This window comes from Oryctolagus cuniculus, chromosome 3 (assembly GCF_051225735.1).
Source record: "Oryctolagus cuniculus isolate XC-2025 breed Fujian yellow rabbit chromosome 3, ASM5122573v1, whole genome shotgun sequence".
NCBI lineage: Eukaryota > Metazoa > Chordata > Mammalia > Lagomorpha > Leporidae > Oryctolagus > Oryctolagus cuniculus.
Genome location: NC_142869.1, coordinates 71,978,033 through 72,006,021, shown reverse-complemented (window position 1 = coordinate 72,006,021; position 27,989 = coordinate 71,978,033). Strand labels below are relative to the sequence as shown.

Below are 27,989 nucleotides of genomic sequence, written 5' to 3'. Positions count from 1 at the left end.
AAAAATGACAATTATGTGTTTAGTGATTATTTTCCATATTTTTTTGATCTATTAGTCAGGATTTGTGTGTTTAATCAGCAACATGTTTCCAACCATCATTCAGCATGTTATCACATAGGTAAGACTTATGACTGAAAAGGTGATCACTGTAGTTGAAAACTTGCCAAGATGACTAAAGATTTAACACTTCCTCCATGGCCTGAATAATTCAACAATCACAAAATCCATGCCAAAAATCAGCACAATTTTATTACCAACTGAAAGAAGCCAATTCGAACGCTGTCACTTTTCTTCTTATCTTGTAACCTGAGGAGGGAAGCATAGAGATTTAAGGACCAGACTTTCCAAAGCAATGAGAAATTCTCCCCCAGGTGGTACTTTCATGACTCATTCTTTAGTAAAAAGGAAAATCCTCACTGGCTGGGAAATTCTGGCCAAAACCGGTATCTTAAAAACTCAGATTACAGTAGAGCTGCATCTCATGCTCAGAAGAGATCTGCTGAGGTTTTTTTTTTTTTTTTTTTTGAGAGATGTGAGAAAGTAAAAAGTTGTATGTATTCCCAGCTGTTCCAACAAATAGCTATCTGCCCTTAGCCATGACTGCTGACTTATTTGTGCCTACTTTCCCTTATGGGGAAACTGAAGGCTTCTGAATAATATTTTTAAATGTATTTCTTAAAATTTTGAAAATTCTTAAAAATTTGACAAGCAGATTAAGTAGTGCTGATACAAGGAAAAAATTTAAGAACACTCCCATAATTCCCATAAAATTGTATTTCCTCCATATTGTTACTCATTTTGTTTCTCCTAAAGCTGTGCTTAACTTCTCTTTACTCCCTGCCTTCTTCCCACAACTTCAGGGATCTTACTTTACCTGAGTCACCCATTCCACAGACAGATACACTGTAGACCCTGCTACCACCAGGAACAGCTATATCTCTGATCTATTTAACTGCACTATTTAACTGCACCTATTTAACTGGCACTGTGGCTGCCCACACATCTTTTTTCCTCATTTCCTTCCTCCTTCCACAACTATTTGTTAACCTCAATTGAGACCCGAAGTTTCTTAAATCCTTTGGTTACTCACAGTCACTAAACTCTCTCAAGAGTTTGCTTCCTTCCCTGTGCACCTCAGACCCCATGGCCTGGCATCTGAATCACACTCTCACCATCACACTCTCTCCTTTTCCCCAGATCCATCTTGGAAATTCCATCTCTCCATCCATCCAGCTGTTTGCACCTGGGCCTGCCAGGGACAGCCTCACCTCCATGTAAACTGACACTAGTACAAGCAAGGGAGCTTGGGACCAAAAGCAGTTCAGACTAACGCCATCCCACAGCTTCTCGCCAGCATGTATAAACAAAACAGGGTGGAAACCCCTCGTAACAAATATTTATCAATGACAAGATCTAGGTTTAGCTAAAACAAGTTAGAAAGGGCTCCATGGAGGCCACTGTTGTGGCGTAGAAGGCTAAGCCTCTGCCTGCAGTGCTGGCATCCCACATGAGTGCCAGTTTGAGTCCCAGCTGCTCCACTTCCCATCCAGCACTCTGCTAATGCACCTGGGAAAGCAGCAGAAGATGGCTCAAGTGGGCCCCTGCAACCATATGAGAAACCTGGATGAAGCTCCTGGCTCCTGGCTTCAGCAAGGCCCAGCCCTGGCCTTGGCAGCCATTTGGGGAGTGAACCAGCAGATGGAAAATCTCTCCTTTCTCTGTCTCTATCTGTCTGTCTCTCTCTCTCTCCCCCCGCCACCTTCCCTCCTCTGTGTCTATGCCTTTGAAATATATTTTTAATTTTTTTTTTAAAAGAAAGGGCTCCATTAAGATTTTCCCTGACCTTCACAGTAACTAATGTATAACCATTACCTTTGTTCCTCGGAGCTAACGTGGTAAGGACATACAAATAGCCCTACACCACAAGACCTCGGCAGCTTGGTTTGTTTCTACCATTTGTTTGGAGTCTTTCTAGTATTTAAATAAAACATTACTTCTTCTACTCTCACTATTGTGTTTAGTCTTATAAATTGTCATTGACACCAGGACAAGAACCCAGACTCATCTCACTGGTTTTCCTGCAACACATGAAGTACCTAAAACTAAGCTTCCCCTCCAACTTGGGATGGTGTCCCAAGACTATGCTGAGATGTGGTCAACAGGCCCCCAGAGTCTGGCCCTGTTAGCTCAGTGACCTTGTCTCCTCCTCACTTCTGGTTCTCAACACTCAGGTCTCCTGTGCATGTCTGATATACTGCCAACTCTGCACGTTGGCGCCTGCTACTCCCTCACCCAGCAGGCTCTTTCTTCAGATTCTCTTCTCCCTCACCTCCTTCACTGTTTCCCTAAGAGATCACCGAAACAAATTTAAGCATTAAATTTTCAACCCTCTCACCTCCCACACACTATTTCCTATCTCTAATCCTGTGTTTATTTTCTTCTTAGAAAGAAATTGGTAGATTATCTTTAGTTACTATGCTATCTGTTTTATTCTGTTTTTGATGTTTGTTATATGTCTTTCACTAAATGCCTTCCTAAAGGGCAGAAATTTTTTGCCCATCTTGTTCTTTTTTATGTACTCAGCCCCTATAAAAGTGTCTGTACCTAGAGGGCACTGAGTTAACATTATGAAGTGAATCAATGAAATGTGTGCTCTCCAGCTGGACCAGCAAGGCTGTAGGTCAGCCCTCTACAGCTGACCCATTCTCCTTGGAGGTGATCTTCCCATTCTATATTCACCTCCTCTAAAAGCAAAAGAACTAACTCAGCTTCTGCAATCATCCTCTCATTGCTGTTCATTTGTACCCATACTCATTTCCTCTTTCCCAACCCATGAGAAAAGTAGCTCTCAAGCCCCAGGCTGACCTTCCCATGACTAGCCCAGAGCTAACCTAACCACTCGCACAACCTCCCTCTGCCAGGATTACTTAAAATTTCTTAAATGTCTACATTCCTTTCTACCATCTCCATGTCAAGAATTCATTTGGGGTCTCCTTTCTCTCTTCTAAATTAGACTCCATAAAATCCTGCCATCATTCCAAAATGTGATTGGCTGGCTTTTGTTTTATATGAGAATTTAAACTCTTAAGCTAAAGAGAAATATCTAAAAACTAAAATGTTAGGTTTATACTATTTGCCAGTGGGGTTTGAGGATCTCCCATGTGCCCATGAAATCATACTTGATACTGTATTTTGCTTTACCTACTTAGGTCAGAAATTCTGTGGTGTTCCTGGACACATAGGGGAAATTTGGACCTCACATGGAATATTCCAGAAGTTTCTAAAATCAAAATTACAGTAACTTTTTACAGAGAAAAAGGATGTATTATATATACTACCTTATAGGAAGTACAATGTGCGTGAAAATTTTCTGTTTTGTGCTATACAGCAGTAAAAAAATGAAATCTGGTCATTTGCAACAAAATGGAGGAATCTGGAAAACATCATGCTGAGTGAATTAAGCCAGTACCAAAGGGACAAACAAATATCATATGTTCTCCCTAATTGGTGACAACTAACCGAGCACCTAAAAGGAAACCTGTTGAAGTGAAATGGACATTATGAGAAACAGTGACTTGATCAGCTCTTGTCCTGACTGTTGATGTACAATGTAATACTTTATCCCTTTTAGTATTTTTTTTTTGTTCTATTACTATTGGTTGAACTTTGTAATTAACACACAATTATTCTTAGGTGTGTAAATTTAACTGAAAAGTGATCCCTGTTAAATCTAAGAGTGGGAATAACAGAGGGAGGAGATGTATAATTTGGGACATGCTCAATCGGACTTGCCCCAAATGGTGGAGTTAGAAACGTGCCAGGGGATTCCAATACAATCCCATGAAGGTGGCATGTACCAATGCCATCTCACTAGTCCAAGTGATCAATTTCAGTTCACAATTGATCACACTGATAGGTCTAAGAGTCAAAGGGATCACACAAACAAGACTAGTGTCTGCTAATACTAACTGATAGAATCAAAAAGGGAGAGAACGATCCAACATGGGAAGCAGGATACACAGCAGACTCATAGAATGGCAGATGTCCTAAATAGCACTCTGGCCTCAGAATCAGCCCTTAAGGCATTTGGATCTGGCTGAAGAGCCCATTAGAGTATTTCAGGCATGGAAAGCCAAGACACTCTCGGGGGGGGTGGGGGAGAAAACCTAAATGAAAGATCTCTGTGAGTGAGATCCCAGTGGAAAGAACAGGTCATCAAAGAAGGAGGTACCTTTCTCTGAAGGGAGGAGAGAACTTCCACTTTGACTATGGCCTTGTCTAAATAAGATCGGAGTTGGCAAACTCAAGAGGCTTCCATAGCTTGGCAACTCATGACAAGAGCCTAGGGTGATTACTGATGCCATAAACAAGAGTGTCAATTGTTAAATCAACAACAGGAGTCACTGTGCACTTACTTCCTATGTAGGATCTCTGTCCTTAATGTGCTGTACTATGTGAATTAACGGTATAACTAGTACTCAAACAGTACTTTATACTTTGTGTTTCTGTTTGTGCAAACTGTTAAAATCTGTATATAAAGAGAATTGAAAATGAATCTTGATGTGAATGGAAGGGGGGAGGGAGAGGGAAAGGGAAGGGTTGCAGGTGGGAGGGAAGTTATGGGGGGGGGGAGCCATTGTAATCCATAAGCTGTACTTTGGAAATTTATATTAATTAAATAAAAGTTAAAAAAGAACACTATGGAGTTATTCAGGAAAAGGCACTGTATTATTGAAATAGTCACTTACCTTGATTTTTTTTCATTATTATCTGTCAGGATGAAAACAATGCAGAAAGCAGTTAGTAATAAGATAAAATGTAACATAGTCATTAACAATTTTTTCTCTGGGAAAATATTCTTCTTAAATTATTTTTATTCATAGACCATTACAAAATGATTTGGGTTTTTTGCCTTTCATCCCCTTCCCCTCTCCATACACATACACATACATATACATACTATCTCTATATTATAGAAAAGGATAATCTTTCAGGTTCAGAACTGCTCCTTTGACTACATTTCTAGACTTTTTTCCAGAACATAAAATATATCAAATGAAGACAATTTTTTTAAATTAGTTGAATATAATTTAATTTTTAAAATCATAATAAAAAGATCAGAATTTACCTATTTAAAATATAGATGACAAATTAACTGGACAGTAAGATGTCATTGACTCTTTCATACTGGTAGAAGCCACAGAATTAAGCACTGTGCTGTCTTCTCTAGCACAGGTCAGAACAGATGGAGAGTAGGAGATGCAAGTCAGGATTCAGGGTCATAAGGCCAGTACCCTAAGGTACTTTGTCACTTTCTGGGTCTCCTGGCATTTTAGTTTAATTTAAGTAAGAATAAAGAGGCATTAAAGGATAGCTCCTTGAAATTTCACTGGCTTGTGGTTCATTTGTTCCTACCTCTCTTTGCACAAGAGACAGTGACAGACAAAGAACACTTACATGATCCATCTGATTCAAAACCATGATTCTCCTCTCCAAATTTCTTCACGCTACGAAGAATTACTGAATCGGACATGGTAACTGCAATCTGCGGCCAACAACCCTACAAAATAAAATAATCATTGAAATTCTTATCTCTTTTTCTTAATCAAAGTAGACAAAGGAGAAAACAATGTGGCTCAATAAATTACCTTTATTAATCAATATTAGATGAAAGCTGCTTTCTAATTATTTAATAACTCCATAATTGAGCCTACTTATGAAGAAAGATAAATCTAAACTACTGAAAAGAATGGTTTGCTCCAGTTGGTGGATGGACTGGTTGTTTCTAATTTATTTGTTCTTTCTGCTTATTTATACTTTATCTGCTTCTTGAGTCAGTGTCTATTGACAGATGAAACTCAAAGACTGCTGCGTAGGCTTCAGTGCTCCTTTGTAAATTCAGCAGAAGGCAAAGTGCATTCAACTAGAACCAGGAGCACAGAGGAGGGACATTCTGTGAATTAAATGTCCATGTCTACAGAGTTGAGGTTAGTCTTACTGACAGTAGAAAAACAACTTGGACTTCAGGACACAGGCTTCAGATTCGACACAAAGTCCATGTTTTACTAACTTTTTCTGCTTCAAAAATACAGCAACAATGGCTAACTATATTTTTTAAGATGCAGTATGATTCAGTAACTGGTTGCCTGGGGCTGGGATAGCTTTGAGTAGGGATAGGGGGATGAGCAGTGACTGAATTCTAAATTTGGATTGTGGTAATGACTGCACAACTCTGCCAATATTCTAAAACATCATTGAATTGTATGTTTTCGGAAAAAAAAAAAAGGAATGCTAATTTATTTATTTGAAAGGCATAGTGACAGAGAGAGAGAGAGAGAGAGAAGGAGAGAAAGAAAGAGAGATCTTCCAGTTATTGGTTCACTCCCCAAAAGGCTACAATAGCCCAGGCTGAGCCAGGCCAAAGCCAGGAGCCAGGAACTCCATCCTGGTTTCCCAAATGGGTGGCAGGGGTCCAAGTACTCAGACCATCTGCTGCTGCCTTTTCCTGGCACATTAGCAGAGAGCTGGATCAAAAATAGTTCAACTGGAACTCAAACTGTCACTCAGATATGGGATGCCAGGTTTGTAAACAGTGGCTTAACCCACTATACACAATGCTGCCTCCATGAGCTGTAAACTGTAAACAGGTGAACTTTACCATATATGAATTGTATTTCTAGCAAGCTATTAAAAAAAAAGGTCATGTGAATGATTTTTTTAAGATTTATTTATTTAGTTGAAAGGCAGAGAGTTACAGAGAAAGACCTTCCATCTGTTGGTTCACTCCCCAAAAGACCACAATGGCTTGTGCCAAAGCCAGGAGATTTTTCTGGGTCTCCTATGTGGGTGCAGGGGACCAAGGATTTGGGTCATCTTCCACTGCTTTTCTAGGTACATTAGCAGAGAGATGGATTGGAAATGGAGCAGCCAGGACCCATATGGGATGCTGATGCCACAGGCCATGGCTTTAACTCATTGTGCCACAGCACCAACCTCTAAATTCTTAAAGATCCAAATTTATAATGATTATAAAAGGTCTAGTATAAAATCACAAAAAATGAGTGAAAATTAACAGGTAAAAGGAATATATCAGAAGTGGACATTCAGGGGGTCGGCACTGTGGTGCAGCAGGTTAACACCCTGGCCTGAAGTGCCGGCATCTCATATGGGCGCCGGTTTGAGACCCGGCTGCTCCACTTCCAATCCAGCTCTCTGCTATGGCCTGGGAAAGCAGTGGAAGATGGCCCAAGTCCTTGGGCCCCTGCACCTGCGTGGGAAACCTGGAAGAAGTTCCTGGCTCCTGGCTTCAGATTGGCACGGCTCCAGCTGTTGTAGCCAATTGGGGAGTGAACCATTGGATGGAAGACCTCTCTCTCTGCCTCTCCTCTCTCTGTATAACTCCGACTTTCAAATAAATAAAATCTAAAAAAAAAGTAGTGGACAATCTTGCGATGAAGATGCCCAAGTCCGACATCAGAGCACCTAGGTGATGATGCCTGACTCTGGCTGCCAACTCCAGCTTCCTGCTACTGCAGACTCTGGGAGGCAGTAGTGAGGGCTTGAGAAAATGGGCTCCTGCCAACCACATGGGAAACCTGGATTGCATTCCTGGCTCCCAGCTCTGGCCCCAGCCCAGCTTAGGCCTGGTCTTCGCAGGCAATTGGAGCATGAATCAACAGATGAGAGCTAGGTCTGTTTCTCTCTCTCTCTGCCCAAATAAACAATTTTAAAGGATATATCATGTAAATACTGATTTCTCAAAGTTGGTACATTAATGTCAGAAAAAGTATAACTTATTTTCAAAGCAATAATGGAGATAAAGAGGGACATATAATAATTAAAGGTCCAACCCAACAAGAAGACAAACCACTTAATTATTGGATTGTATATAATTAACAGTCGAACACAACAACACAACCTGCAAGTGCAATAGGAGATTTAAAGCCATCATTGTTAGAAATCAGAAAATTAGAAAATACAGATAACATCGTTGAAAAGTACAATCAGTAATTTTACTTAATACCTATAACGAAAACTGCAACCAAGACATATAAATTTTTTATTTATTCAAGAAATACATTTTAAAGATTACATTTGGCTTCTACAAATTTTTATTCAAGACATACATTTTAAAGATTACATTTGACATATTTATAAAATTTGGCCATTAAAAAACCACCAAAAATTTTAATTTTTATATACAACTAGCTATATATTTCCTTTTTTTTTTTTTGACAGGCAGAGTGGACAGTGAGAGAGAGAGAGAGAGACAGAGGGGAAGGTCTTCCTTTACCATTGGTTCACCCTCCAATGGCCACTGTGGCTGGCCATCGCACTGATCCAAAGCAATGAGCCAGGTGCTTCTCCTGGTCTCCCATGGGGTGCAGGGCCCAAGTACTTGGGCCATCCTCCACTGCACTCCTGGGCCACAGCAGAGAGCTGGCCTGGAAGAGGGGCAACCAGGACAGAATCTGGCGCCCCGACCGGGACTAGAACCCGGTGTGCCGGCGCCGCAGGTGGAGGATTAGCCTATTGAGCTGCGGCGCTGGCCCTAACTATATATTTCTACAAATAACTCACTCTTATTCTAAAGAGCATATATTCTGAGACAATGCAATTAAACAAAAATAAATAAACATGAGTAAAACATTCAGTAAAACTGTGCATTAACAACTTTAAGATACATATGAAAATAATAAGGATTAAAGGTGAAATCACAACAGAAGTTAGAGAATATTGAAAACATAATGTCAATAAAAATTTGCATGATGGAGTTAAAAAGATACTTCAAGGTTTATTTGTAAGCATGAATACATTTTGGTTTTTAAAAAATTGATACATGATTTACATTCTAATCAAGAAACTGCAAAAAAGATTAATAAGATATAAAACAAAATAAAATGAAAAACATAGAAATGATAGACTAATTCAAAAGCTAGTTCTTGAAATATTAAAAAATAGATAAAACTCAACAAGACTGATGAAGAAAAGAGATATAAATCACAAGTAAATTTTTTTTTTTTTTGACAGGCAGAGTGGACAGTGAGAGAGAGAGACAGCGAGAAAGGTCTTCCTTTGCCATTGGTTCACCCTCCAATGGCCGCCGCGGCCAGCGTGCTGCAGCCGGCACACTGCGCTGATCCGATGGCAGGAGCCAGGAGCCAGGAGCCAGGTGCTTTTCCTGGTCTCCCATGGGGTGCAGGGCCCAAGCACCTGGGCCATCCTCCACTGCACTCCCTGGCCACAGCAGAGGGCTGGCCTGGAAGAGGGACAACCGGGACAGAATCCGGTGCCCCGACCGGGACTAGAACCCGGTGTGCCGGCGCCGCAAGGCGGAGGATTAGCCTAGTGAGCCGCGGCGCCGGCCAAATCACAAGTAAATATTAACGGATAATGAAAAGGGTAACATAACAAACAGAAAACTTTAAAATCATAAGCAATACTATGAATAACTTTGTGGTAATAAATCTGAAAAACAGGATAAGAGTAATTTTTTGAAACAACATGAATTATCAAAATCCATTCTGAAAGAAATAGGAAACTTAAAAGTAAATGCCTATTAAGAACATTGACTCAATGTTCAAAAGCTTCTAATCCCAACAAACAATGAAGCAAGAAAAATATTACAAGCAAATTTTAACCAAACTCCAAATAATAGGTAATTCTAATATCACATAAATGGTTTTGGTAAAGAGAAAACTAGGAAAAGTTGCCTAACTTATTTTATAAAGGAAGTGTAATTTTGACATCAAAACCAAGATGTTAAAGGAAAGAAAAAAGTAGGCTTAAAATCACTTTTAAAACTTTTTAAAACGGTATAACTAGTACTCAAACAGTACTTTATACTTTGTGTTTCTGTGTGGGTGCAAACTGTTGAAATCTTTACTTAATATATGCTAAATTGATCTTCTGTATATAAAGATAATTGAAAATGAATCTTGATGTGAATGGAATGGGAGAGGGAGTGGGAAAGGGGAGGGTTGCAGGTGGGAGGGAAGTTATGTGGGGGAAAAGCCATTGTAATCCATAAGCTGTACTTTGGAAATTTATATTTATTAAATAAAAGTTTAAAAAAAAACAGCTAAGCCGGCGCCGCGGCTCACTAGGCTAATCCTCCGCCTAGTGGCGCCGGCACACCGGGTTCTAGTCCCGGTCGGGGCGCCGGATTCTGTCCCGGTTGCCCCTCTTCCAGGCCAGCCCTCTGCTGTGGCCAGGGAGTGCAGTGGAGGATGGCCCAGGTGCTTGGGCCCTGCACCCCATGGGAGACCAGGAAAAGCACCTGGCTCCTGGCTCCTGCCATCGGATCAGCGCGGTGCGCCAGCCGCAGCGCGCCGGCCGCGGCGGCCATTGGAGGGTGAACCAACGGCAAAGGAAGACCTTTCTCTCTGTCTCTCTCTCTCACTGTCCACTCTGCCTGTCAAAAAAAAAAAAAAAAAAAAAAAAAAAAAAACAGCTAAGTAATGAAGGGAAGTAGTCTTCAGTATGATGTGTGCTACACTATATGGAATGGGTTCACAAAGACAGTGCTAGGGAGGCTATACTAGAAGATTTATGAAAATTGGTGAAACTGCACCTATAATTGTGTTCTTACTGTCTCTAAGCCACAATTCTAATGTATTGTACTTGATCACTGAATTTGTTTACTATGATCATAGTTTGGTTTAAATATCTAAATAATATCTGTAGGATTTTTATGTGTTTGATTTTTATAGTATTGATGGGGGATATTCTTGGACTACAAGGGTTATTGTCAATGTGTTATTTGTGTTTTAATAGAATAATTTCAAATGAGAAACTAATTTTATAGGTAATATTTAGAGAATTCTATAACTATATTTCACAAACTATTAAAATACTTTTGTATTAGAAAACATATTTTTTATTTATCATTTAATTATTTATTTATTTATTTTTGACAGGCAGAGTGGACAGTGAGAGAGAGAGAGACAGAGAGAAAAGTCTTCCTTTTGCCATTGGTTCACCCTCCAATGGCTGCCATGGCCGGTTCACCGGGCTGATCCGAAGCCAGGAGCCAGGTGCTTCTCCTGGTCTCCCATGTGGGTGCAGGGCCCAAGCACTTGGGTCATCCTCCACTGCCCTCCCGGGCCATAGCAGAGAGCTGGCATGGTAGAGGGGCAACCGGGACAGAATCCGGCACCCCTACCAGGACTAGAACCCGGTGTGCCAGCGCTGCAAGGCAGAGGATTAGCCTATTGAGCCATGGCGCCGGCGGAAAACATATTTTAAAATGCTAAATAAGATGTTAAATATAATTAAACAATTTATGAAATAAATACATAATGAAGCTGTGTTGATTCTTGGAACACAATAATTATCTAAGGTAAAAAGGAGTTTACCATTTTGATAGATGCAGAAAAAGTATTCTATAAAAATCAATATCTATTTTTAATTTTAATTTAGCAAACCCAATGAATACATTTTGTTTCATGATCAACTGTGAGTACCATAACCACTCACTGGCATCTCATTAATCCTGATGTAGCCTGCTGCTTCATTCTATGTTTTTGGATTTGTATGTTTTCCATGTTTATTTTTGTTTGTTTTGTTTTTGGTTTTTGTTTTTAAGAGGCAGAGAGAGAAAAACAATGGGCAAGGCAGGCAAAGAGTTCTCATCCACTGGCCTTACTCCCCAAATGCCCACAAGCTGGGTCAAAGCCAAAAGCCAGGAATTTAACCTGAGTCTTCCACAGGGGTAGCAGGGAACCAAGCACTTGAGCCATCACTTCCTGCCTCCAGGGTATGCATTAGCAGGAATCTGGAATTGGAGGGAAGGGGGAGCCCCGTCATGGGATATGATTTTTCACTTCTCCTCCTCAGTTCTGATTTCTCCACGTCTCACGTCAGAGAGTGGCAATCATGGTGCTAAAATCCCCTTGCGGGATTGGTATGAAAACGGAACGACACTGCATCTTGGAAGTGACTGGCACAAGCAGTAGGCAGCTACTATGTTCCCTTGGTTCCTTTTGTTCTCTTTGCCCTTCAAGCTCTGACTCAGCTGTGTTGCCTCTCCCGGACTCTGCTTTTGGGGCTCATTTGCAACAAAGTGCACTTCATAAAGACCAATGGACTGTGGACCCACAAACTACTTTTTGCTTTCCCTCTGTGCCCCCTTGGGGACTTCATACACTAGGTTTCATTAATTCAGGTTTGCTCCTTTCTGAATGCCCTTACACATGACTTTCGTGATCTCTTTTTCACCATGAAAAAGTAATGTTCTAAAAGCCAGCTCATACAAGGCCTAGCTTACTATCCCTGCAACATGGTCAAAGACTACCAGGAACAATGCTGCATTAAACAAAATGGGCTTATTGCTCATGGCAGCAAGAGAGGACACACCATGGTGGTCCATGGGGTGTCTCAGGAAGAAGGCATTACAAAGAACTTATTACTGCACCCGGCTCCAAATAGGTGATTTGGGGAAGGGTCTAAGGAAGTGAGAAGCTGCTCTAGATTGGATGCTGTCAGGAAGCTGGAGCAACTTTATAATTGGGTAAAGAAATAGCCATCACTGGTGTATGGTATTTTGTGGTTGCACAGTGATGTTGCTTTTTCTTTCTTTCTTCTGCTGGTTCACTTCCCAAATGATTGCAATAGCCAGAGCTAGGCCGATATGAAGCTAGGAGCCAGTAGCTTCTTTCAGGTCTCCTACATGGATGGGTACAGGGGCCCAAATACTTGGGCCATCGGCTGCTGCTTTCCCAGGCTCATTAGCAGGGAGCCAGATCAGAAGTGGAACAGCCAGCACTTGAACCGGCGCCCATATGGGATGCTGGTGCCGAAGGCAGTGGCTTAACGCATTATGCCACAGCGCTAGTCCCGATCTTGCTTTTTCTATGCTTAAACAAAATTTGGAACTGGCCCTATGTTGTGCCATTCCATTATGATCTCAGAGTAACTTTGTCTGAGGCTGTATTCTGTGAGATTGTTACATCTAACAGGGAGTAAGAATATCACTTAGCTATAATACCAAGCCAACCACACAATGCAAGAGGCTGTTCTTTTCTTGTTTTTGTTCTTGGGTCAGATGGATTGCTTGAAATCTTGTAGACTTCTTTTTCCTTTTAACACACCAAGAAGCTGTACTTAAAAGATGTGTGCTATCCAGAGTATGCCCTTTGAAGGCCATTGCATTGAAAATATTAGTTACTTGCAAGCATTCACAAAATCACCAGGAATTTTATAACACTAAGTTTGGGAAAGTGCAATGCAAAGCCAAAATTACTAGAAAAAAACAAACAATGGCTTTACTTGTGATCTTTTTACAGAGCACATCATGTTTTCAGAATTGGATGTTAGATGAATTGTTTCTCATATCATCGTAAATGAAGAAAGAAACTCATACATCATTAGACAGCATCTCCCCCCACTGGCTAAACCCCTGTTGTTAGATGGAACACAGAGCAAATGCTGGAAAATATCTCTGCTTGTTTCTGAAACCCCACAAATATCACGAGAAACTAGTTCTTAGTGACAAAAACATTTGTTTTAGTACTTGGTATTTCCTTTGGTCTCATAGTGCCATGGTGTTTAATCATATTATTTTCTCCCATCAACACAAACAAATGTCACATTATCTATACTTTGTTAGCACCTAAGTTAATTTGATCTGGGTATCACATATTGCAGGAAGTTTTAATCAAAATTTCTTAACAATTTACAACAAAACAAGAGAATTCAGAACTGAAAATAAGATTCAATATTATTTCCTTTTTATTCTGCATTTTTACATATTAAATTATTTTAACTTCCACATATTGTCTTCTGCAACAAATTGAGAATTTTTAAGGCCTTTCAGAAAAATCTGTTTTCCAATAAATTTAAGGGAACCCAGGAATTAAAAAGAATTTGAGGTCTCTAAGCACTTGTGCAGACTTTTTAATGCTAGAATTGGGTGGCCAAAGAAGTCTTAATTGCTCATGCCAACACCAGTGTCCTCCTCTATAAATGACATGTGGTCTATAACCTGCCCATCACGTGTCACTCTGTTGACCTATCCAAGGTTGAAGTTTTCTTTTGATAATTTGTAATCTTATCTACACAGAAACACACATTGGAGGACAATCTCCTAAACCAGACATATCAAAGGTTTTAGCTTCAGAGCATTAATGACCACTGCTGGGGAAGAGAAAGAAGAGGAACGGACCAATACCTGAATGGGTCACGTAAGAAAGTCTGGGACACTGACAGACTTCAGAAAGGGGACTGAATGAGCAGCACCACAAGGAGGCTTGAGACAGTCAAAACCGGGAGACACACAGGGTTCTACAAGACACCCTGGGTGCAAATCAAAGAGCTCAGAGTATGAAAGGTTAGTGCTCACCACCAGCCATTATACCATGGCTGTTAGGTACCAACCTCTGGATGGTCTTGCTGTCACCAAAGCCTGGGGTCAACTCTAGCAACTGGCTACTGATATGGCAAAAGAATTGAGACTTCTTGATTATTAGTGCAAACAAAAGTGTGCTTTCACAAAACCAAGTGTGTGAGTTTTTTTTTTTTTTTAACAAAGCTCACTGGTATTTTTCCTTTGAGCAGATTATTTAATTCATTCACTTATCTGCAGCACAGACTCACATATACTACACCCTCAACACAACACACACACCTATTCTAAGAAGAATGGATGGAAAAAATAGCATTTCTATATACAAGACCACAACTAAGAATCATCAGTATTGTATATAATATTACAAAATCACTAAAATATTATGCAAGTTCCTATCATAAAATTTTTTACCGCATGACAAGAGACCAGCCTTTAGTCAATCAGAAACATAATGTCCCACAAAGTGAGAATTAAATGGAATAGCCCCAAAATTTATTAAGTAAGTATAAGCCATTTACCTGTGTATGTAGACTTGAAGAAAGCAGAAAAAACCAATGGTTCCACTGTGGAAAACCGGAGTTTTACAACCTTTTTAAACGTCAGTTTTCATCATTCTAAAGCACTGAACAGAAGTCAAACTTTTTCGAGAACATTATCTATTTACTTACAGGTCAGTGCCCCATAGGCCAAACTAAGCACAGTTCAGTGACATGTGAGGAAAAGTCAAACATACTCAAAGCAATAACCCCAAACCCAGAGTGCACTTGGGGAACTCTCTGAGCTTGTCAACAGGCTTCAGAAAATGCTGATTGTCCTTCAAAAACAGGCAAGAATACAGGAGGCTGAGAAGCATGCCTGTCATTCTGACCATGCCAGCTCTTCTTTTTCTAGGACCTTATTTTTGAAAAGTTACTTAAAAACATAAGACAAAAAAAAAAAAATACCTTCAGTTTAAAAGATGACCCATGGAAAATCCTCCGGTTGCAGGCCCCTGATGTTCCAGAGCAAGCCCCAGAGCTCCTTGGCAACAGATAACCTAAAAACCACCTGAAACAGCCTTTTGTTCAAAGCTCTGAAAGCACAGGTGACCCTTGCACCTTGGTCTGAGTAATCAATAACCTCAGGCTCTGCCCATCGGATGAAGCTCTGTGTAATTAGAAATTAATGATTTTAAGGGATTAGATTAATAGACATGTCAAATAAACACATAGAGCTTCTCACATGGTGTGTTCCGGCCATGTCTCTTCTTCTTTCTACCTTTTTTTTTTTGTTGTTGTTCATCTTTCCACTTTATCTGTAAATGCTGATTTTTTTACACCTCTCTCCTCGCAGGAGTTAACCCTTCCCTAAGTGTACCTCACTGTGATCTTCAGTGTTGAATACTATCACCTGATGGTTGGCCAAGCCCTTGTTGAATACTGGCCCAGCTGAAGACTTCTGTTTGTGTCACCTTATTTGGGCTTCTCAATTTGCCTGGGATCCAGGTGCACTTGTCAGCATTCTCATTTTATAGTTGGGGAAAGCAAAGCAAAGAGAGGTTAAATAATCCGCTCAAGGGGGCACTGAGGGAACATGCGCATGGGTGTCTGTAGCAACAGCAATTGCAAAAGCCCTGGAGCAGGAGCACACCTGATATGGATAAGGAACAAGGAAATCAGTGCAGCTTCTGCAGAGCAGGGGAGCTGCGTGATCTCACATGACAGTAATTCTGAAAGCGTGATTCCTGGACCAACAGCAACAACATTACCCACTAGAAATATATGTTCTTGGGCCTTACCCCACACCTACTGAATCAGACATTCTGGAATGAGGGCTCAACAAGCTGAAGCTTGAGAACCATTACTGATGAGCCTTGGAGGTCACTGTAAACAAGTTTGGACCATGTTTCAAAATCATAGCAAAAAATCCTCAGGGAGGGTTCCCAGCCATGGAGAGAGAATTCAGCTGGCAGCTGTTTTAAACACCATACTGAGGATTGTTCTAGGAACTGTAAAACAAACAAAAGAAGTCACTGTTGCTGCACTCCTTGAATCATTCAAAAAAAAAATTACTGAGCATCTTTCATTTGTAAGACATCTTGTCAGGTATTATGATAGTTACCAAGTTGTGTTTATTGCAATCAGTACCTTTGAGAAAGTTTAAATCTTATAGAGAAGATAAAGCTTAACATGTAAAGCACATAAAAATAAAACAAAATGGAGCATCAAGTGTCATAATGTTCAGTGTGGATCTTAAGTATTAAAAAGGATTCTTCAGGATGGACTGGAGTCATTAGGGAAAGATTCTTGGAGAGGATTTGAGTTAACCCTCCAAGTATGGGAGGGGCCAGGTCACAAACACAGTGTGAGGAAAGTTGTAGAACAAAGGCAGGCAACATTGAAAAGGACAAGATGGCTGCTGAGAGGGGAGGCTAGTGGTTGACGAACAGAGGCATAAAAGTTGGTAGAGACAGGTAAAGAATGGCTTTCAGTGGCAGTAGAATGAGTTGCAGGCCGAGTAAGACCAGAACTTCAGTCCATGGTCAGAAAGGGTCAGTGTTCACAAGGCAGACAGAGGTGTGACAGAAATGACGTAGGAAGGAAGTCTTGCACATGGACACTGAGCACAGACACTTTTGCTTGGTTTTTATCATCATGAAAACCAACATAAACTGTGAAAAGCCAGCATACATCAGCTGACACCAAATAATTGGCTATGTTTTTGTGACACAGAGAGAAGTATCTAAATTAGAGCTTCCTTGGGTAGCTTTGTACTTTTAAAGTAAGACATAAAGAAGGATCATGGTTTCTATAGTTTAATTCACTGCAGAGGGATGCCAAATGTTATATGTTTGTGGAGTCATGAAGAACTGTCTTCATCTCCTAGTTATGCTACTCATTTGCTATGCGACTGAGCTAAGGTTGTGCTATTTGCTAATTACTTCTCCCTCATACAAAATCCAAAAGGCCTTTAACGGGAGGAAGTTGGTCACAATGGGTGTGAGGGAAGGTGTTTTGCTCCATAGTCATTTAGGGACCCAGGCAGAGGATCTACAATCCTCAACATTGGATATTGACATTTATCCACCCTACAGGAAAAGAGAAAATACAGAGTGTGATGAGTGGACAGTTTTCACGAGTTAAATCAGCAAGCGGCATCCTTCCACTCACATCCAATTGTCTAGAAATCTGTCCAGGGCAACACCAAGTTTTGGCTGACTGCTGGTCAATTTCAAGTGGTGGACTTTGGAATCACAAAGATTTGAGTTTGCTTTGTAGTTACTTGACTCCAGTCTCCGTCATTCTCAGTTCCTTCATCTGTGAAATGGGAACATGAACATCACATTATAGGATGGCGAGGCCACAGACTCCAGGCAAATCTACCAGTGGTGGAAAATTGCTTTGAGTATGGAGGCAGAGTGGTTTGGTTCTCCTCCAGCATGAGTCATCAGTGTCGCCAACCAGTTGATCTGACTCCCAGAGATTACACTATCAAATTAGCAAGTTTTAGTTTTGAGTTTGAGATTCTCATCTATCTTAATGGTTTGGGGATGCCCAACCCACACCCTGCCGCTCCCTTGCCCACAAAGGAATGACACTGTTCGCAGCTTATCGGTCTTCAGCAGACTTTTAATCGGAAAATAACAGGGACAGAGAAAGAATGAGAGGAGGAGAGTGGACAGGAAAGCCCCCTCCTTCCTCAGCACATAGCTTATATACAAAATCTGGCCAATTGCAAGCAGGCTCAAGTCCATGCACGGAACACTCCAATCCGCTGTCTGTTCACGCAGTGTGCACGCGTTCTCGGGCCAATCAGATGAGGTGTCACGCAGCAGGCAGGCTCACCGCGCGGTCCTTGGCGCCATCTTGTTGTTTACAACATTCTCAACTCCTCTGGAAAGTCCTGACTGTGGGAAAGCATTGCCCTAACCGAAACTAGCAACATCCGCCTTGTGATAAAGACACAGCAACAGCTATCAGACCGACCTTGACGTGGGGGCTCCATGGCTGCGCATCCCATGGAGCCCCACATCTCCCCCTTCTTTATTATTTAAATGGCATGGAAACGTGCCTGTCTTAGGTACCCAATGGCGCGCTACCTGCTTACACGTCATGGAGGTAATAGGAAGCCTGTCCTACCCTCTGTCTTAGGTTGCTAGGAGCGCCCATCAGTGTTTACCCGTCTTTGACTACCGCTCCATCATGCTAAGCCATACTTCTTTATTGGGGTGAGATCACAAGGTGGCCAGCATAGCCTGTTGGATTATCAAGTTGGTATTCTGCTGACGGAGTGCTAAGGCTCTGATCCATCTGGCTATGAAGGCAAGGCCCAGTAGTATCATGACACACAAGCAACCAATAGCGACCCATTCTTTAACTTGAGCCCTGTCTTAGGTAGGTACAGGATGTGGAGTGTCTTACCCATTTTTGAGTACCATTTTAGCCCAACATTAGGTGAGAGATGAAACATACAGCCAAATATTAATTATTTTTGATTACAAAGGAGGTTTGGTACAAAATTTTAAGTGATGAATGTCAGTCCATACAGACTGTAGCGAAGATAGCACAAATTGTAGAACACATGGAAAACATCCCATACAAAGTATGAAAATCAGTAACAATCTAGCCCGCATTAATAACCAATGAATCCACTGAAACCCTTCAAATGTTAGTGGGTTAGTAATAAACATATGTTGCATTTTACTCTTAAGTTTATCCATAACAGACTCTATATATGGCATTGTTAGTAATGTTAAAACAACATTCCCCTGGAACAGATTTACAGCTTACATGATCTTTTAACAGCAAATAATCGATAGCTGCTCGGTTTAAGAGTACTCCTGAATGAACTTGATCCAATTTTTTAGCTATATTGGATAGCGCAGTAGCAGTAAGATTGATTGTTTTGGTCATCAAACGTGTAAGCCTTCGTAGTCCACAATTATTTCCATATGCCAATCCAGGAACTCCCACTAGCTGTATAGCCATGGTGAAAGCAGGTCTCCAATTAAGATGACATCATCATCACAGTTCTCAGGTAATGAGCATCACTGTTGTGCCTTTGGAAATACAGATGTTAGCATTGGGGCCACACGGCCCAGTGAGCAGTTGTGAAAATCATTAGGGGCTAACAATGTAAAAGCAAATTGGTTGCATAAAAATACCCATCCCTTAAGAGCCCATGTCCCATACCAGTACTGGATCAGGTCCATTCCATTGATTGGTGATAGGATCCTTCCATTTTACCATTGTTCTTACCCCAGCTGTTTGTGGATGCCACTGTTGAATAGCTGCAAGACGACCATCTTTATTCAATGTGAAAAAATTTAAAATGAATAAAGCACGTGAGAGCCATTTGTTAGGAGAATGGGCAAGAACCCTAAACTCCCCCTTTTGTTTATATCATTAAAATATTGTTTTAAAGTGTTATGTGTATGTAGAATAATGTCTTGACCCTGAGGATTATAAGGAATGTCAGTAACATGAGATAGAAAGTTACACAAAAATTTCTAAAAGAGGCAGAAATATAAGCAGGTCCATTATCCATTTTAATCTGCTTTGGAGTTCCTAGGGAAGCAAAAGCTTGTAAGTAACGGGCAATAACATGTCTTGTAGCTTTACCTGTATGTAAGGAAGCAAAAATAAGTTTAAAACAAGCATCAATAGACACATGTATATATGTTTGTTTACTAAATTCCATGAAGTGGGTGATATCCATTTGCCATGGTTGATTGGGGGAATAAATCACGAGGAATAATGTGAAAGTGAGGTACTGGTAACTGGATGGGGCAAGTAGAACAGAATTTTACAATTTGTCGAGCTTGTTCTTGAGTAATATTATGTTTTAAGTGTAACGTATGAGCATTTAAATGATGTAAAACGTGATCTTTTGTTGCTGTAGCAATAGAATATATTTATAGAGCAGAATCTGCCAAATGATTACCCTCTACCAATGGTCCAGGAAGATTGGAATGTGCTCAAATATGACCTATAAAGAAAGGACAGGTATGCTGTCGAATGACAGTGCAAATGCGAGAAAACAGAGGAGAAGCAGCTGAGGATCCAGGAAGGAATGAACAAGTGTCCAATTGAGGCACTGATAGGAACACATATTTGCTATTGGTGTATATGTTAACCGCTACATCCAAAGTAGACCGCAATGCAAGTGCAACAGCAACTAATTCAACTAGCTGTAGAGATGAAAAAGAGGTGTTAATAACTGTATGGTGACCATCACAAATTACAGAAGCTTGACCTCCTTTTAGGATATTGAATAAAGGATTTCAGACCACCCACCTATGTCTTCATTTTTTTCCTATTTGTCTTCTGTTGTGTTTATTAGTTTTGGTTACAATGTATGGGAAAGGCTTTAATAAAAATTTTGGAAAAAATAAAAAAAAAAAAAGGATATTGAATAAAGGTTTAAGGTCTCCTGTTGTGAGGTGGAGATGTACAGAAAGCAAATTAATATTCCCTAGAAGTTTTTGAAACTTATTTAAAGTCTGTAAAGAATCCAATTGTAAGGTGACTTTTGTGGAAGTACTTTTCATGGGTACAATTGGAAGCCTAGATATTGATAAGGATATTGAAGTTGTATTTTTTTAGGGGCTATGATAAGACCAAAAGCAGATAATTGCTCTCTTATTACTGTATCACCAAAAATTCCTCGGGTCCAGCTATCAAAATATCATCCATATAGTGTATAATACATAAATTGTTATATTTTTTGTAAATATTTTGAAGAGCAGCATCAATGAATTGTTGGCACAAAGTAGGGCTATTAGCCATTTTTTGAGGTAAGATCCTCCATTGGCATCTTTGCATAGGTTCTTGAAAATTTACTGATGGAACACTGAAAGCAAATCGGGGACAGTTTTCTGGATGTAAAGGTATAGTATAAAAATAATCTTTTAAATCTATTATTGTAATATAAGAGTCCTTTGGAATTGCAATTGGCAATGGTAAACTTGGTTGTAAAGCCCCCATAATTTCCACAGTAGCATTAACAGGCCTAAGGCCTTGAAGCAATTGCTATCTCCCAGATTTCTGTCTGATAACAAAAATAGGACTATTCCAAAGAGAATTAGAAGGAACTATATGTCCTGTTGTTAATTGTTCTTCCACCAATATCTGTGCAGCATTTATCTTTTCCTGCAGTAAAGGCCACTGATCCACCCACACGGGATTATCTGATTTTTATTTTATTTTATTTTTTGCATGGGGCACAGACTGACCAGTAGCCATCAAGGGAAACCCAAGCCTCTCTGGTCATGATTGACAGTTAAAGTAACTGGAGATGCGATGCTTTGTTGTTTGTCTAAACCCTTACCTGGCAAATGACCTTGTTGAAGTATGTTAATGGTAATAATCTTATTTGGACTGTGTATTAAAGCCCCCATTTGAGTTAGAATATCACGTCTCCAGAGATTAACAAGTAATGCAGCCAAAATATAGGGGTAACAAGCTCCAGCATTACCTGCTTCATCCTCCATTGCAGCAATTTAGAACTTTGTGTTAATCTTTGACTCCGAGCAATACCTTGCAACTGAGTTATGGTAATTTTCTTTTTCCAATTTGTGGGCCAGCTTGCTGCTGAAATAACAGAGACATCAGCTCCAGTATCTAAAAGACCACTGAATAACTTTTTATTTAATTTTAAGAAAAATTTGGGTCGGTCCTTAGTTATGGGTTGTATTCAATAAGCATTAGAAGATCCAAAACCGTTATTTTCTCTTTTATTTAAAAAAGACCTACCAATTGAAGAGAAGGGGAACAGAATCAAGTGAGCAATGCATTGTCCTGGAGGTAAAGTTACATTATTGGCTTGAGTCATAATTTTTATCTCACCAGTAAAGTCAGTGTTTATAACTACAGGAAAAACCTGTAACCCTTTCATAGTTATACTATTTCTGCCCAGTAGGAGACCAAAAATCCCAGTAGGGAGGCCTCGTGGGCCCATCTCAGGGGTCAATACTGTATAGGAGGTGGCACTGAGGTCCAGTCCTGCACTACCCTCTGTGACTCCGTGGAGGAAATTGACGGATTTAGGGTGTTCTGTTGAGGAACAAATGTCATGGCCCCCAAAATTTGTTGGGATGGGGCCTGGGGCCAGCCCCGCTTTTAGTTTTCTGAACTTTATTTATTTAAGGAATTATCGTTTTTATCAGTTTTGGAGTGACATTTATTGGTCCAATGCCTTTCCCTTTAGCACCAGGGGCAAATCCCAGGAGGAGGGGCTTTTGGACAATATTTGTACATGTCCCTGTTGCCCACATTGATAGCACCCTCATTTATCAGGCATAGTCCTCCTTGTTGATTTTTGTAATGACATACCAAGCAGAGTGGCAGGTCCTGAATGCTCTGTTTTTTAAATTAATTTATTTTGTTAATTTTTTATTAAAGGGACTGTTACAGAATACCTCAGCCACAATAGTCAATCGATTCATATCTGCGTTGTACTCATGTTTTGTAGAATTTACAGTACTATGGGCATTACTAAGCAATTTTTACACAGCACCAGAAAATGATCCATACTGAGAATTAAACATCATTAGTAGTCATCACCCGCATGTTCAACGTCCAGCATGACTGCGTGTTCCCCGGGGATGGAACAGCAGCAGCAGAGGCTTGCTCCGGCTCTCCCTTAAAGCCCCCAAGGACAAGGGTGGCTCATTGTCAAGATCTTAGGCAAGCAGTGCGTCCCATCCCGGATCTTGGCCAGAGAGCCGAGACACGAAGCATGCCCACCTGTTTATCAGAAAACATTCCTTTATCCCCTCCCCAGGAGCTGGCCAGGCTCCCAAGGAGCAGGAGAAGGTCATCCGGCAGACAAGTTACTTGTTTATCAGAGCCAAACAAAGATACAAGCCTCTCCATCCCAAAAATCTGTCCTTACATTTGGCCCTAGAGTTGCACCATCATACGAATATAATACAAATTTTCTATACAAATATACAGCCAGCAATCAAACACAATAATATTCAATATGTTTTAAGGATAAATTGAAACATATCTGAGGGAACTAGCCTCTTATTATCTGTAATTATTACATGTCTGCAGGTGTGTGGAATCTTAACTACTTGTGGCATATTTTGACTTACATTTTTTTTTTTAAAGCAAACCAAGCATAATCTGCTCAAGCATTCCTATCAATAATAGGGGTAGAGTTAGTACATAAAACAAAAACAAAATGGGTAGTCCGGACACTTTGTCACCACAATTTCTCATTGCACATAGTAATATTAACTTTATAACAGAGAACATTTACTTCAAATGAAATATTTAAATGCAAGGTGAGGGCTGTCCAGTGTACACTGATCTATATTTTTTACTCCCAGTGTTTCTTATCCACAACACCCTCTTCAGCAAACCAAGGACTAATTGTTTCAACAGCACTGATAAACTGTTCTACGGTTAACTTCTTTAACCCTATTCTCTACATCTGCAACAAAGTTTTCACAGCCTTTGTCACGGCTTGCTTTTTTTTTTTTAACTTTTATTTAATGAATATAAATTTCCAAAGTACGGCTTATGGATTACAATGGCTTCCCCCCCATACCGTCCCTCCCACCCACAACCCTCCCCTTTCCCACTCCCACTCCCCTTCCATTCACATCAAGATTCATTTTCGATTATCTTAATATACAGAAGATCAGCTTAGTATACATTAAGTAAGGATTTCAACAGTTTGCTCCCACACAGAAACATAAAGTGAAAAATAATAGATGATTTTTTTTTAAATGATGATGAAATCAGATCAGACCTATTGTCATGTTTAATCCCAGTGAGAGTCAAGTTGGGAATTGATAATTTCTTTCTTTCTTTTTTTTTTTTTTTTTTTTTTTTACAGAGGATCAGTTTAGTATGCATTAAGTAAAGATTTCAACAGTTTGCACCCCCATAGAAACACAAAGTGAAATATATTGTTTGAGTACTCGTTATAGCATTAAATCTCAATGCACAGCACATTAAGGACAGAGATCCTACATGAGGAGTAAGTGCACAGTGACTCCTGTTGTTGACTTTACCAATTGACACTCCTGTCTATGGCATCAGTAGTCTCCCTATGCTCCGGTCATGAGTTTCCAAGGCTATGGAAGCCCTCTGAGTTCTCCGATTCTTATCTTGTTTAGACAAGGTCATAGTCAAAGTGGAGGTTCTCTCCTCCCTTCAGAAAAAGGTACCTCCTTCTTTGAAGACCTGTTCTTTCCACTGGGATCTCACTCGCAGAGATCTTTTGCCAGAGTGTCTTGGCTTTCCATGCTTGAAATATTCTCATGGGCTTTTCAGCCAGATCCGAATGCCTTTAGGGCTGATTCTGAGGCCAGAGTGCTATTTAGGACATCTGCCATTCTATGAGTCTGCTGAGTATCTCACTTCCCATGTTGGATCACTCTCCCCTTTATTTATTTTATCGGTTAGTGTTAGCAGGTACTAGACATGTTTATGTGCTCCCTTTGACTCTTAGTCCTTTCATTATGATCAATTGTGAACTGAAATTGATCACTTGGAATAGTGAGATGGCATTGGTGCATGCCACCTTGATGGGATTGAATTGGAATCCCCTGGTATGTTTCTAACTCTACCATTTGGGGCAAGTCAGCTTGAGCATGTCCCAAATTATACATCTCTTCCCTCTCTTATACGGCTTGCTTTGTTTCTTTAAATGCACATTTAAGTTTTTTCTGAGGAAGTCCCAATGTTGCTTAGTCACGACTCCTTTTTCAAACCAAGGACTGACTATTTTTATAGCATTAATGAACTGTTCTATGGCTCGCCTTGTTTAACCCTATTCCCTGTATCTGTAATGGAGTCTTTATAGCTTTTTTTTTTTTCCTAGGGGCCAATTTAGGGAGAGTCAATGGACGATACCGCGGCAGCAGTTCGTCCTCTAAGGACAAATTTGCTAGCCTAGTCAAACTGAGATATAAATGAGATGGCCCCCTCGAGCGCAGGGGCGCACTCGATGGGGGATGGTCCTTCACTGAATTTTCCTCTGTCTCATCCGGTGGCTGGTCCCTACAGGGACCTTTGTCCGTCTGTTTCCTGTCCCACTGACTACCACAGTCACTAGACTGACTATCATACCGAGACTCCTCCTGAACCTTCTCTAGGAGCTCGCATGCTTCATCAAGTAAAAGCCCTATGCTCTCAGTGGGGTTCTGAAGTGTCTGTTCAATGAGTTGCCATAATCTAAGTATTTCTGCCGGCTCTCTGGCTGCTCTCAACTGTCTCCCTACTCTCCGCCACTGTTGCTCATCTAATTGGCCACCTTCCACAAACCATGGTGACGTCTTGGCAACAGCCCTAGTGAATGCACATACTGTGGCCGCCTTAACGGGCGTCCCCGCAGCTTTTAACAAGCAGCTCAACAGCATGTGCAACCTAGTGGTGGACGGAGAATAGTCCATTTGGATGTAAAAAGGAAGTTTCCGAGTATTGTCCATTTGGAGGTAAAAAGGAAGTTTCCGCCTATTTCCTGGCGTTTCTGAACACTTTGTACTCCCGCCTTTTAAGGGATTCCTTTACCCTTTTTTCTGGCGCTTAATTTCCCCGTCTTTCCTCAATGGAACCGCGGTTTCTATTCTTTCCCCAGCTGGATTTCCGTGCACTCGCACGCTTACCTTTTGTTCCTTACCTATTCCTGCGTGTAGAAAGTGGTCCGGATCCGAGTCACAGCACCACTTGCCGCTCCCTTGCCCGCAAAGGAACGACACTGTTCGCAGCTTATCGGTCTTCAGCAGACTTTTAATCGGAAAATAACAGGACAGAGAAAAAATGAAAGGAGGAGAGTGGACAGGAAAGCCCCCTTCCTCAGCACATAGCTTATATACAAAATCTGGCCAATTGCAAGCGGGCTCAAGTCCATGCACGGAACACTCCAATCCGCTGTCTGTTCACGCAGTGTGCACGCGTTCTCGGGCCAATCAGATGAGGTGACATGCAGCAGGCAGGCTCACCGCGCAGCCCTCGGCGCCATCTTGTTGTTTACAACATTCTCAACTCCTCTGGAAAGTCCTGACCGTGGGAAAGCATTGCCCTAACCGAAACTAGCAACATCCGCCTGTGATAAAGACACAGCAACAGCTATCAGACCGACCTTGACATGGGGGCTCCATGGCTGTGCATCCCATGGAGCCCCACAACACCCAACATCTTCAAGGCCCACGATTGGACCCTCCTGAATCATAACCTACCATGGTGAGTCTGGCTGGTGTTGCCCTGCAAAACAACATGTTCAAGGCTTTAGATGGAACTCTCTCATTCTGTCTGGCCCAGGGGTCTCCATGATGCTGGGTAAAGTAGCAGTCCTGAAAGAGAAGCCCTTCCTGATAAGTCAATGATATCCAAAGAAGATTTCCTCTACAGGTCTTCAGGGATTATTCCATATCAGTGTAGTAGGATAGCACTGTGAACCAATAATCCACACAGTTTCTCAATCTTCCACTTTCTTTAATCCTTGGACTCTCCCCCAAATAGCCACTTGGGTGAATTTTGTTTATTTTCTACCTACCAAATTTAGTATATTTCAAGTTTGTTATGTAGACATGTAACACAGTGCAGAAGGTGTACATAAAAACATAAAAGTGATCATCTGTAGGTTATGAAAATATCAATGTGGATAATTTTTTTCCTTTTTTGTCTTTTTTAATATCTTCTAAATTATATGCAATAATTTTTGTAATATGCAAGTTACTAAATAAAAATAATAAACACTACAACAAAAGGTATTATCTGTAAGGATACTAAGTGAAATTTATTCTAATAATGATTTTTTAAAAAATATATCTAGGAGTCAGCATTGTGGTGGAATGGGTTAAGCTTCTGACTGTGATAACGGCATCCCATCTGAGCACCAGTTCAAGTCCTGGCTGCTCCACTTCTGCTCCAGCTCCCTGCTAATGTGCCTGAGAAAGCAGCAAAAGGTGGCCCAAATACTTGGGCCCCTGCCACAAACACAGGAGACATGAATGTAGTTCCTAGCTCCTGGCTTTAGCTTGACTCAACTCTTGCCTTTGTGGTCATTTAAGGAGTAAACCAGCAGATGGACGATCTCTCTCTGTCTCTCCCTCTCTAACTTTGCCTTTCAAATAAGTAAATAGATATTTTTAAAAATATAGAAATAAAGAAACAAAGAAAGAAAGTGAGGAAGAAAGAAAGAAAGATGTTTGACCTAGATGTTAAGCTGACAGTTGGAACACCTGCCTCACACCATGGTGCCTGGACTCAATTCCCAGCTCCAGATCCTGCTTATGCAGATCCTGGGAGGCTGTGGTGAAGCCTCAAGTAACTGGACTCCTGTCACCTATATGAGAGATCTGGATTGATTACAGGATCCAGGGGGTAGACCCAGCCCAGCCCAGCTATTTTACACACTGGGGAGTGAACCAACAGATGGGAACGTCTTTCTCTCTCTCCCAAACAAATTAATGCATTATTAAATTAAATGTATTTATTAAATTTAAATAAATACACAGGGGGAGAGAGAGAGGGAGAGGGAGGGGAGCGAATGAGAAAGAGAGAGAGAGACTGAGGCTGATTCTGGGTGTTCTCTAAATATTGTGGTTTAGTCATTGCACTTCTGTCCTAATGGCTATGATTTCTGCAGAAAGCAAATGGCCCTCAGCTGGACCTCACAGGCAAGACTTCTGAAGCCTTTGTCA

The 27,989-nt window shown here is 40.8% G+C and overlaps 1 protein-coding gene and 1 long non-coding RNA gene across 4 annotated transcripts in view; both read right to left on the bottom strand.

Annotated features, from left to right (window-relative positions):
- ABCB11 (ATP binding cassette subfamily B member 11) overlaps positions 1-15,428 on the bottom strand; it is a 110,744-nt gene extending 95,316 nt beyond the window's left edge. The window contains exons 1-5 of one of the 3 annotated variants that reach the window (XM_089327898.1): positions 15,292-15,396; positions 14,866-14,910; positions 5,458-5,560; positions 4,749-4,770; positions 255-306 (exon numbers count right to left, since the gene is read on the bottom strand). In XM_089327898.1, the coding sequence (XP_089184024.1) occupies positions 255-306; positions 4,749-4,770; positions 5,458-5,533 (150 nt within the window). In that variant the 5' untranslated portion in view covers positions 5,534-5,560; positions 14,866-14,910; positions 15,292-15,396. 3 annotated transcript variants of the gene reach the window in all.
- A 9,889-nt stretch (positions 15,429-25,317) lies between these two features.
- LOC103348770 (uncharacterized) overlaps positions 25,318-27,989 on the bottom strand; it is an 85,719-nt gene continuing 83,047 nt past the window's right edge. The window contains exons 2-3 of the long non-coding RNA XR_016230832.1: positions 26,523-26,636; positions 25,318-26,389 (exon numbers count right to left, since the gene is read on the bottom strand). This is a non-coding gene — a long non-coding RNA (uncharacterized LOC103348770). The remainder of the gene's footprint in view (positions 26,390-26,522; positions 26,637-27,989) is intronic.